At 38.8% G+C, this 13,068-nt stretch overlaps 1 protein-coding gene across 8 annotated transcripts in view; it reads right to left on the bottom strand.

The window, feature by feature from the left end:
- Positions 1 to 13,068, bottom strand: part of COL24A1 (collagen type XXIV alpha 1 chain) — a 419,676-nt gene that overhangs the window by 150,937 nt on the left and 255,671 nt on the right. For all 8 annotated transcript variants that reach the window (XM_070078137.1, XM_070078144.1, XM_070078142.1 and 5 more), the window contains 4 exons: positions 12,715 to 12,768; positions 1,907 to 1,960; positions 1,586 to 1,630; positions 1,433 to 1,477 (listed from right to left, as the gene is read on the bottom strand). In XM_070078137.1, the coding sequence (XP_069934238.1) occupies positions 1,433 to 1,477; positions 1,586 to 1,630; positions 1,907 to 1,960; positions 12,715 to 12,768 (198 nt within the window). The remainder of the gene's footprint in view (positions 1 to 1,432; positions 1,478 to 1,585; positions 1,631 to 1,906; positions 1,961 to 12,714; positions 12,769 to 13,068) is intronic.

Genomic DNA, 13,068 nt, shown 5'->3' with positions numbered 1-13,068 from the left:
TAATTAATAATGCAATGACACACAGAAAATCTTTCCCTGGACATAATCATCGTGGTTGTTTTTTGGTCTCTAATATTTTAGGTTTGACCAGTGTCAAATATGACACTTTGGCAAACAACAGACAGGGGGCAGCAGATTTCAAAGAGGAACAAGCAAATGCAGTAACATCAGTGACATTTACTGTAGCACCTAAAACATTTTTCTCATATTCTTTTCTGATTCTTCATCTGTAATTTATTTATTTTTTAAATTATTTATTTTTTTGACAGGCAGAGTGGACAGTGAGAGAGAGAGACAGAGAGAAAGGTCTTCCTTTTTCCATTGGTTCACCCTCCAATGGCCGCCGCGGCCAGCGCGCTGCGCTGATCCGAAGCCAGGAGCCAGGTGCTTCTCCTGGTCTCCGATGCAGGTGCAGGGCCCAAGCACTTGGGCCATCCTCCACTGCACTCCTAGGCCACAGCAGAGAGCTGGACAGGAAGAGGAGCGATTGGGACAGAATCCGGAGCCCCAACCGGGACTAGAACCCTGTGTACTGGCGCCGCAGGCGGAGGATTAGCCTAGTGAGCCGCAGTGCCGGCCTGTAATTTATTTTTATTAAGTGATTTTGTAACTTTAAACTACACATATACATGCATATGACAAATAGAAATGTCATGCATAATGATTCCTGATGAAATTAAAAATGCCCACACATCTAAGCTTTTGTCTCCCATATATACAAATACGTAATATGTCAATATATGCATATATACGTATCTTTCTTTTTACTAACATTTCACCCCTTATTTAGTGAACTTGTTGCCAACATAATTTGTTGCCTCTCAGGGAAAAAAATCTATATAATTCTGGTAAGATTTTTGATGGTAAGAAAATAGCTAACATATAAAATATTAAATGTTCTTAGGTTAGCACTATGGGAAAGTATATCATAACATTGAAGATTAAAAAACACTCAAGCTGAGTTCAAAAGAAACTATGAAAGAGGCCTGAAGAATTTCTTGGTGTGACAGTTTTATTATTGTCTCATTATTTATACATTTTTTGAAATGGAATTTACATAAAAATGAACTCATAAAAATTATTAAGTAATAGTTAACCCAACTACTATATATCAACTATAATAGTTTCTCAGTAGCTACAAACAAGGTCCAGAATGGGTCAACAACTTGCTAAAATAAAATCATAACCTAATGACTAAAGGAATTAAAAAACTGTATTTGCTTATTCTAACATTCTGAATACTAGACAACAGCTGTGTCAGAGAATAAGGCAGATACTCATTTTATAATGTATGTTATATCAAGACAATACATAGTACACTCTAAGTATATATAATTTGTTTTTGTCAAAAATATCTCAAAGCACTGTGGAAGCACTCCCATCCCAAAGCAGGTAAAAATCATACACAGTCTGATTATATTTCATTACTTACTGATTTTCCTTGAATTCCTCTCTCCCCAGGGCTTCCAGTCTTACCCTAAACAAGAAAATGATGCTTAAGTCAAGTGGCCCCTTCCCAAACAACAGGGGAAAGCGGGGAAGATTTTAAATCTTCATCCTTAATGTGAAATTTTTTATTACTTACAGTAAGACCAGGAGGGCCTCGTTTCCCTTGATCTCCCCTTTCACCCTAACAAAGTATGAAGACCAGATGAACTAGTAAGAATCTGAATTATGGTTTCACACATGCTAGCATACAGTCACAAAAATAAAACAGCAACTCTATAGTTCAATATTGAAAAGAACATTTCTGTATGAGTTGTAAAAGCTCTATAGATGTTCATACTTAGACAAGGAGAAAATTTAGTACTGTAGTTTTGTAAGGAAATACCTCATTTTCTGGATAGGTAGAACATATGTGTTCAACAAAACTTAACTGTATTGAAATGAGGAAATCAATGATTACCTTGGCACCTTGTAAACCTGGCTCTCCTGGGAGACCGTCTGGGCCTCTAGGTCCCTAAGGGTGGAAAAAATCCTGTCATCTCAAATGTTTACTTTTTTCTTTTTTAAACTTTTAAGTATCTTCACAGATGACACCTGGCCCTTCTTTAGTCAACAAACTCTTTGTTTTCAAAGCCTTGGCTGTGGAAAAGAATACAGTTGGACATAAGGCTGAATCTGTGTGGAAGATTTAAGTTCATGTTTTTAAAGGTTTAATGCTTAATCTTAAATTAGATAACAAAAAATAGCTATTGTTGAAGTGGCAATAATACAGGTTTGTTACTGAGGGAAATTGTTTACTTTGTCATTTAGTCAGGAGCCTTCTGGGATTTATTCCTGGGACAATTCTAAATTAATCTAAAAGTGGTAGATTTGCTTGTCTTCACAGTCTTCTAAAGGTTCACATATTTGAAATGGTGCTCTTCTGTTCACATTATGAGAAAACAAGCACTGACTGCATCGCACCCGCTATGTACCTGCTTGATAGTAGTTACTAGGAGAGGATAGGGCATAGAAAGGACAGAAGATGCTGTTAGCAATATCATGCAAATCTAAAACTTCTTAATATTAATTCAACAATTAGCAACAAGAGTCATTCTCTAGAAAAATGACAGAATAGTCACACTGCCTAAATAACTTCAAGAATTTTTTTCATTTTTTAAAGATTTATTTATTTATTTGAAAGGCAGAGTTAGAGAGAGAATCTTCCAGGCACAGGTTCACTCCCCAAATGGTCACAACATCCAGAGATAGGTTTATCTGAAGCCAGGAGCCTGGAGCTTCTTCTGAGTTGTCCATGTTGGTGCAGGGGCCCAAGGACTTGAACCATCTTACTGCTTTCCCAGGTCATAGCAGACAGATGCATAGGAAGTGGAGAAGCTGGAACTCCAACTCGAGCCCATATGGGATGCCAGAATTGCAGGCAGAGGCTTTATCTGCTATGCTGCAGTGCCTGCCCCTCTTTAAGATTATTTTTAAAAAGATTTATTTATTTATTTTAAAGGCAGTTACACAGGAGAGAGAGAGAGAGAGAGAGAGAGAGAGAGAGGTCTGAGAGGTCTTTCTTGTGGCCAGAGCAGAGCCAATCCAGTGCCATGTGCCAGAAGCTTCTTCTGGGTCTCCCACGTGGGTGCAGGGGCCCAAGGACTTGGGCCATCTTCCACTGCTGAGGCCTGGATTGGAAGTGGAGCAGCTGGGACTCGAACCGGTGCCCACATGGGATATCAGCACTGCAGAGGGAGACTTTACCCACTACACCATAGCGCCGGCACGTCTTCATGATTTTAAAGTTTATTTTAAGGAGCTTAGCTCAATTCTACAGCCTCTAAGTGAACTGTGCTAAGTGTGATGTGTATCAAATATTATTGAGCATAATGAAGTTTCTTCATTATGAAGCTTTTAATGAAAATGTAAATTATATAAATGGCTATAACGTATAGAAAGATAAAGCATCTAAATGGCCAAAAAGAGGATTCAGAGACAGCCTCCACGTGTGTCTAGGAATGAAGGTACTGTGGTGGGTGGAGATCAAGCTCTCATAGACTTGTGCACAACAGAAGGAACTGCACACAGCTGGGTAGTAGAAGAGAAGAGTACAGAAGCATGGAAGAAGACATCAAAAGAATGAAAAAGTAATTTTATTTTGCCAGAGTACTGATTATATGTAGAGAAATGTTAAGAAATAAGTGTAGAAATGAATACTTGGATTTAAAAGGTGATGCCAGGGGTTTATACTTAAATCAGTTGGTAAAAGGGAACCATGAAAGCTTTCTACAGAACAGTTCTACAAATCCCACAGTACAATATACTGATGTGAAGGAGGATCCTAGGTGCCAGCACCTACTACTGTATTCCATTTGAGGAGATATGCTTTGTTTTAGCTTCATATTTTTAAAAGATGTTTAATTTTATTTTATCTTGGCTTCATATTATTAAAAGATGTTTACTTTCATAGGACTCTCTTCCTGGATACTCTTAGGATAACTGCATTCCTTGATCCTCTTGGGCACATTCATGGATTTGGACAGAACACTCATGCTCTTTGAAGATCTATAGCTCCACTGGTCCTGTTAAAGTTAAAGCCATAGCTTTGGCCCTACAACTTTTCAGTCTGCATTCAATTTACTCCAATTCAATTTACTTCAATTACTTTGCTGCCATATTTTCCTGAAAAAGACTGAAAAACTAAATCACAGTCTTATTGTACAAGACCCTGAAGATCAAGCTGAGGAGAGTATAGACTTAATTTAATAGATCAGTATTTCGAAATGGATTATTCATTTAACAAGCATTTACTGAGTGTCCACTACAAACCACAGATTATCTTAAACCCAGAGAACATGCTACGGAGAAAAGAGTGTCTACATCCATAAGCAAGCAAATACACATGTAAAATTAAAGTATAAAATAAAAATCGGTGGTTAAGTATAACAAAGAAAAATAAATAAGATTAAAAGAACAGAGAGTATCTAAGGTAGAGAATACCATTTTGGATACAGTGGTTTGGGAAGTCTCTCTAAAGAAATGTGTGGCTAGACATTTGAAGACCATGCATTGCAGACCGTGCAAATAACAGGCAAGATCATCGAGGTAGAAGAAACAGCAAGTGTAGAGTTCCTGAGGTGGGGGCATGCTTGGAATATTTAACAATTGAGTAACAGAAGATGCAGAAAAGAGCAACGATTAAAGGATGACTCTAAAGTTTTAAGTGTGAAGCTCCCTTGGCACTTTGCTCTAATAATTACCCTCATCTTAAAATCTCAGCAGCCTGTCTTAATTATTTGCCTTTGCCATCTTCAATGCCTTATATTCCTCTTACTGTTCTGTAAAAATATAATGTTAGTTTTTGATTAACAAAATAAGAAGGCTGAGAGAGTTAAAAAATGAATGAGTGGTTGACATTCTAAAATACTACCAATGGATGGGGCCTTTGGCCTACTGGTTAAAATGCTGGTTAGGATACCCATTTCCACATTGGAGTGGCTGGGTTTGATTCCTGGTTCTGATCCTCGACTACAGCTTCATGTAAATGCAGATCCTGGGAGGTAGTTGTGATGGTCCCAGTAACTGGGAGCCTGCCATGTGAATTAGGTTCCCATCTTTTGGCTTTAGCCACAGCTGGGGTGCCCTGTGGGCATTTAGGGGAGTGAATCAGTGAATGACAACTTGTTCTCTCTCTCTCCCTCCACTCCTTACTTCTCTCTCTCTCAAATAAAACTAAACTAAATTAAAATAGTATAAAAGACATCAGAAAAGAAGTGATATCTAAACTGAAAATGTGTCTACTGGTAACTGGAAACTTTAAACTCTCTTTGTAAGCTGAAATTCTACCTTTTATTGGGTATTTTGTTACTATGTGGTACTGAAAATAGCATTGATAGAAAAATAACTGGAAACACAAGTTTATATGGGACAGAGAAGAAGCAGTGGTGAAAGGTAATGAGTTTAACTCTTAAGAATCAACTGCAATGAAGCAGTGATAGTTAGAAGTTATGCTAAATTTAAATGGAAACAGCTATAAGGGTAAGCATCTAACAGTCTCCCAAACACAGATCAATAATCATTCAGAATTTATAAAAGCTTGCTTGGCTCAAAGATGGCAAAAGAATTCCATTTCTTGTATAAAATCGGATTAAGTGGCTGCCTAGATCAATAGGTAGGCCAGACTACATCTAGCTGGAGGGAAGTCCCATGTTAACTGCCAGTTTCTCGCTGTGGCATGTAAATCACCCACTGCTGCAGTTGAACTAATTCAAATTCAACTTTTCAAGATAAACAATTCTGCAGATGTTAGGTGAGTTGCTCAAATTTAAATGTCCAAATAATTTGAATAACCGATTTATTAACTACATAATATTTTTTCAAATGTTAAATTGAAATGAGTTATTTCTGCTAGCAAGTGAATTAAGGTTGGAATAGAGGACTTGATACCTAGAATTTTACAAAATGAATATCAAACATTCATGAGTAAAATGCTGATTGTATAACTGAAAGGCTTGTCATCCAAAATTAGAGAATATATATAGTAATGATACCCACTCACTGTATAATGCTTTACATTAAAAAAACTTTCACTTCAAAAAACACTTTCACATTTATTATTTCACTTTCTAGGCCAAGAATACATATGGAACAAAGAAAAAAGTTTCTATGCCTACAGCAGTGATAAAGAAAACTGCATTTAGTGTTTCTAGAAAAGGTCTATGTAATGCAATTACATTAATGCAAGTTATAAAACCCAACGCTGCTTAAAAGTTTAAGACTGGGAGAACTATGGAAAAAGTTTCAGGCAAAGATAAAGAAAATTCACTCAAAAACTTGGTTTTATCAACCTCTGTAAGTTTCTTTAGTCTATGTTTAGTCTATATTTATTTGAAAGGAAGAGTGAGAAAGAAAAAGAGAGGGCAAGAGAGTGAGAGCGAGAGCAAGAGCAAGAGCGAGAGTGAGAGAGAGAGGGAAAGAGAAGGGGGGGAGGGGGAGAGAGAGAGAGAGAGAGAGAGAGAGAGAGAGAGAGAGAGAGAATCTCTTTCATCTGGTGGTTCACTCCCCAAATGCCTGCAACAGCCAGGGCTAGTTCAGGCCAAAGCCAGAAAGGATCCAGGAACTTCATCCAGGTCTCTTAAGTGGGTGGTAGGAACCCAAGTACTTGGGGCATCAGTTGCTGCCTTCCCAGGCACATAAGCAGGAAGCTGCATCCAAAGTGGAAGAGCCAGGACTTGAGTTGGACTCTGATATGGAAAGTGGGTATCCCAAGAGGAATCCTAATCTGCTGAACCACGATGCCTGCTCTAGTATCTCTGAGTTTCACTCTGATAATTCTTGCAGAAGTTATACCATGGGTTAGTACAGATACCTGCTTTGATCCCTAGGACAAAATAAGTGTTAGGACATGAGCTTTAGCTTGAAGAAAACTAGGCAAATACCATTGTAATTGGCACCTAATTTGGCATAAAGTATTTTTTTAAAGTAACTTAAAATATCTCATGATATTCTCTTCAGGAAAGTATGCTGGCTAAATAGAAATATATTATCTTTTCTTTATCCTCTTAGGAAAGCTAAATTGGGCCACACTTACCTATTAGTATGTTCTCAAAGACTAAATTTCTGATATCTCAGGTATATAAACTAAGTCTGTTTCCTAAAGTAACAGTTACTTGAGTTGTAGGCAATAATTTGAAAAAGCAAGCCAAACTCATGAATGACCTATTAAATCCAACATGCATTAGATGATAGGAAACAGTATTGCTACTTCATAGAAATGCTAAAATTAAAATTTGTGATTAACTAAAACATTAACACAAACTGCATGCTCATTTATTTAGGAAGACTTTTATGAGAACTCCAAGCCCATCTCTATTATCCCTGTAATAACTTTTAATAGGATAAGCATCTATGAAAGATGGAAACAATCCTTATTCACGGAATAAATGTTTTTGTAAGTTAGACTCAGTATATTTATGTTTCCTTTTAACCATATCTGTCTATCTTTGCTTGATTCCTCTATTTATTTTAAATCATTCACATGCCTAACTAATTATGCCTAGCAATCTTTTCTGGCTCTTGATTTACACAGCTGGAACAAAATGTTCTCTTAAACAAAAACCAACATTATCAGTGATTTCAGAGAAAAAGTTGATTCCTTTCTCATCATAATTTTTATTTTACAAGAAGAAATCATAGAGTAAGCTTTGCCTTATCATTTGGAATGCTCTAGGTATTACAAGCATGAAATCTAAATTCACATACTACTGGTGGCTGCTTTCCCTGATATGGTATGCATTTTTTTGAAGGGGCCAACATTCAGAATTCCTGTAGTCATATTTGTTTTGTTCTTCCATAGAAAACCTAAAAACATTATGTATTTTTTTTTTTTTTTTGACAGGCAGAGTGGACAGTGAGAGAGAGAGACAGAGAGAGAAAGGTCTTCCTTTGCCATTGGTTCACCCTCCAATGGCCGCCGCTGCAGCCGGCGCACCGCGCTGATCCGATGGCAGGAGCCAGGATCCAGGTGCTTTTTCCTGGTCTCCCATGGGGTGCAGGGCCCAAGCACCTGGGCCATCCTCCACTGCACTCCCTGGCCATAGCAGAGAGCTGGCCTGGAAGAGGGGCAACCGGGACAGAATCCGGCGCCCCGACCGGGACTAGAACCCGGTGTGCCGGCGCCGCAAGGTGGAGGATTAGCCTATTGAGCCACGGCGCCGGCCCTAAAAACATTATGTATTTCTAATATACTTATTTTAATCTATCCCCATCCTATTTATATCTTAAGGAGCATAGTCAGAATAAGATTTCCTCGTTTCTAAGTCTCTGTACCACCCCTCTGGAGACAAGTACAACACTTAAAGGTATCTCATGATCAAAGGCCCAACTTACGGGCAAGAAGGCAAATGAGTTTAGCTTGCTCTATGTGTCACCTGTCCTGTTTAGGTGTAGCTGAACACAGAAGTACACACTGATCTAACAGATCCCTCTCCTAATTACAAAGAGTTAAATTAGTTTGTCAAGGGCAACGCCTGACAACTACTGATTCCTAGTGACACAACAGACCAAGCCACTATCTTTCTGGTATTAGAGTAGAGAATCTGCTAGCATATATTATCTACATAAGAGCCAAGATCTTGTGTACTATATTGATTAGATTTGGCATATTAAACTACTGTACTTAATTATTCCTCAGATAAACATGGCTGTGGGGAGCAACTCGGACTATACTGTTACTGGAATTAAGACTTATTCTATACATCTGCTCTCCCACAATATGGCGCTGGGAGAGGAGCAAACAGCTTCTACCCAGCTGCCTCTCACCAACTTGACAAGCTGCAGGAGCTGCTCCTGATTGGAGGAGAGCAGCGTACTCGGCGTGTGGGTAGCAGAGTTGGGATTGGTGGAAGAGGACTATAAAGGAGGAGAGAGACAACATGCACCAGGAACATCTAAGGGGAACACCTGAGCAGCCCCCGAGAGAGCCGGCCGGCGGTGTGCCGCTCCCCCGCGGAAGTGGGGAAAGTGGCAGGGGGAACCGCCCTTCCACGGAGGTGGAAGGGACGGTAGCCAACCCGGGAAGAACCAGCAGCAAACCCGGGAAGGGCAGAGCAGACAAAAGGACAGCGCAGGATCCTGTGTTGTTCCTCCACGAAGAGGGAGAGCGACACATGGCAAGTGGAAACAAAGCTTAGCATCTTAAAGATAAACAAAGGATAAAATGTAAAGGATACATTACATGTATGGCTCCCATACATACATGTATGTATGCCATGCCTCCCACTAAGAATCTCTGTAAGAATGCAGTTATCCATCCATCATGTTCTTTTTCAGCTCTATAAAAGGCAGGATTACATAACCTTCACAAAACAGAAAAGCTTTCATGATACTGAAGTGTTTAGATTATTTTTTGGGATGATAGAACAATGTTGCTTACTTGAGGTTTTCTAGTCCCCTGGGAAATGTTAATATTGCGTGATACTTCCAAAGTTACTAGACTGTAAGTCATTGAACTGTAAAATCCATGTGATCTATATCTAAGGGAGAGTTAAGCCTGTATCCACTGTGGTTCTACCAGAATTTTCGACAAGTCCCAGGAAACTAGCAAATGGTAGATGGATGGCAGGAGGGAAGTGGTGGTGGGTGGCTGGGAGACTCCTTGGGGAGTGGCCCTATCAACCAGGAAGTTCATATGGCCATTGGACAACAGTGTAAGTCACAGAAAATACAGTGGATCAGTACTAGTACCAAAATGACAGTTCTCTGTGTGGTCTCAGTGCGAATGTGCTCAAGGCACAGCTTCCCCTCCAGCATACTGTGACACACATGTGCCACAGACTACAGATGTGCTGGAAACGTGGACTCCCTCAGCCTTTGGGGTGGCAGAGAAAGTCTGGCACAGGAATCCCTAGGCAGATAGCATTTCCACTCATCTCAGTCAGTGAGACAAATATTCTTGGTTTTTTTTTTTTTTTTTTTTTTTGAAGAATCATTGAGAATGATGGGTCTAGTGTATCAGGATCACAGCCATAGTGGAGGATGGATTGAAGAAAGAGAAGATTTTCTAGTAAAACAAATTACTTACTAATTTGAAAGGCAGAGAGAGAGAGAGATAGACAGATAGATAGCTACAGACAGGGAGAGGGAGAGGGAGAGGGAGAGGGAGAGGGAGAGGGAGAGGGAGGGAAGAAGGGAGGGAGGGAGGGAGAGGGAAAGGAGAGAGAATTTCCCATTTGCTGGTTCTCTTCCCAAAGTAGGAAGTTACCAGATTTCTACTAAAATAGACCTCCCTAAAACTATCTTCTTTCTCAAATATTCTGGCCCGCAGTTCTTTTTTTGTATTCTCAATGTCCACTGATTGCCTAAAATATTTCCCAGTAAGGAAAGCCCCCATCCACCGTTTTTTTCTTTTTTTTCCTAACAAAGCCCTATTTCTAAACAAAGCTGCCTTATTTAGAAGCTATTGTGTGAAAAATTTAAAAATTATGAGGGATATTTTGAGAGGGAATCTATTAAATGTCTGGAGAATGAGGGGAAAATAGATTATCTTGGAACTGGGAGCTGTGGACAAAGTAACAAATCGTAACAAAGAGTAATAATCTACACAGGGGTCATGGTGAGGTTAGAAGGCTGCAGAACAAATGAACTTTCCATATGACTTATGAGACAGCAGAAATGGTTCAGCATGTACTGAGTTAGGCTCCTGCCTAGATAGTCAGTGATACCCAAATTACATAATTAGAAATGGTACACATAAATATTTCTTCTTTTTTCACTTGTCATAAAATTGGTAGAACTTTCCCATTATGACTCAGACAAAGTTGAAAAAAACACCTTCAACCTGACCAAGTATTGAAAGCTGGCAGGATTCAGAGCATGAAATGACAGTTGGATACTGATCATCTACCATTTTTGTTTTATTTTAAAACTCATTTAGGCTACAAAGGCCTAAATCTCATTTATGCTCTCAGTGTTATTTATAGACTGTAAACCTGTAATACAGGAAGGAAAAGAGTTTTTCAGAAAAGAAACAGTAATAAAAACAAATTTGCTCTTTCTTAAGTCTTCACCAGAAGCACAGGACATAAAGTTAAAATCATTTTTCAAACTGAGAATTCCTAACACCCTTCCCTTCTCCTATTTGCCAATTGGCAAACTTCAGGGTCTTTTTTTTGTTGTTGAAACTTCTGTAGGAGGACAGATTTAAATATTCTAAAAACATCTTCTCCTTTAGCACTAAAATTTATAATTTATATCAAGGTAAGGTCAACAGAATACTGAAAATCCACATATTCAAGTTAATTAAGAAAAATATTTCCCAATATTCTCTGTGGTATCAAATAAGCATAGACTTTGGAGTCAGGCACACAAACTACAGTTTCAGTACTGGTTGTACCCTTTCTCTTTGTTTCTATAGACCAGACAGGTACTTAAACTCTCTGAGCCCTGGTTTCTTCAACTATAATACTGAGATATAATACCCTTTCTTAGGGCAAATGTGAATATGAAATGGATAAAACATGAAAAAGTGTCTGCTATGTGAACAGGCACACCATAAATAGTGTCTCTTGCTTTTTTTTTTTTTTTAAGAAAAGGATTCAAAATGTTTAAGAGACAATGTAAGATGTTAAGAGATTTTTCACTTAATGCTATTTGCATAATTAGTAGAAAGTCATAACAACTGACTTAAAATTAATAAACTCTTCTTCATCTTGTGTATCTTCATTTCATTTCTTGATGTTCTTATTTTGTCATGTGTTACGTTTCTTTGTGATATATGTCTGCTCTGAAAAGTAATTAAAGATCATTTTTTTTTTTTTTGGACAGGCAGAGTGGACAGTGAGAGAGAGAGAGAGAGAGAGAGAGAGAGAAAGGTCTTCCTTTTTCAGTTGGTTCACCCCCAAAATGGCCGCTATGGCTGGTGCACTGCCGCCAGTGTACTGCACCAATCCGAAGCCAGGAGCCAGGTGCTTCCTCCTGGTCTCCCATGCAGGTGCAGGGCCCATGGACCTGGGCCATCCTCCACTGCACTCCCGGGCCACAGCAGAGAATTGTACTGGAAGAGCAGCAACCAGGACAGAATCCGGCGCCCCGATCGGGACTAGAACCCGGGGTGCGCCATGGCGCTGCAGGCAGAGGATTAGCCTAGTGAGCTGTGGCGCCCGCCAGAGATCTTTACATTTGCAGTTTTCTGACATGATGGAATTGGTGACTGGAATTAAGAAAGAAGAATTTGGAGTAGGTGTTTGATGCCACTTGGGGCACCTGCCTTCTTCACATTAGAGTGCGTGGGTTTGAATCCTAGCTCTGCTTCTAATTCCAGTTTTCTGCTAATGCACCCACTGGGAGGCAGCAGATGATGGTTCATAAAATTGGGTCTTTGCAATGCATGTGGGAAACGTGAATTGAGTTCTTGGCTCCTGACTCCTGGCTTAAGACTGGTCCAGCCCTGGTATTGAGGGAATTTGGGGAATGAGCCAGCAGGTGGGAGATCTTGCTTACTCTTTCTGTCTCTGTCTCTCTGCCTTTAGAATAAATAAATTTAAAAAATTAAATTATTTTATATATTAGCAATATATGTAAAAATTAAAATAGAAAAGTATGCTTTATTAGAAATTATTATTAGTCATATTTTAATTGTTGAAGTTAATCTAATGTAATGAAAACAAAGGAAAAATCTGATAATTCCTAAGGATAATTCTAAAAGTTATGGTACTATTTCAGTTGAACACCTCACTTTTTACAACAATTTTTTTTAGGTTAGTGTACACTTTTCATTAAACTACTTACCCTTTGTCCTTTAGGACCTTGACTGCCAGGTGATCCTCTTGCCCCTACAAGACCCTACAAGTTACAAATTTAAAAATCAATGGTGGAATTCACAAGAATGTTATCAGAATTGTAGTCATAATTTTTGTTATTACACATCTCATTTGCTTGCAGAATTCTTAAAATAAAATTGATTCATTTCCTTAAAAATGTGCTTTAATTTTCAAATGCCATATTCTCTCTCCACCAATATTCTGATCTTGAAATATTCACCTATTTGGAAATGTTTACACTCTGGACAAAGCAGGGCAACTTTTTAATATTCACTGTCCAGGTAGTTTTCAAGAGGATCATACATCGAGTGATGAAGGAAGA

This window comes from Oryctolagus cuniculus, chromosome 7 (assembly GCF_964237555.1).
Source record: "Oryctolagus cuniculus chromosome 7, mOryCun1.1, whole genome shotgun sequence".
Classification (NCBI taxonomy): Eukaryota; Metazoa; Chordata; class Mammalia; order Lagomorpha; family Leporidae; genus Oryctolagus; species Oryctolagus cuniculus.
The sequence above is the reverse complement of the archived record's forward strand: the minus strand, read 5'-3'. Positions and strand labels throughout refer to the sequence as shown.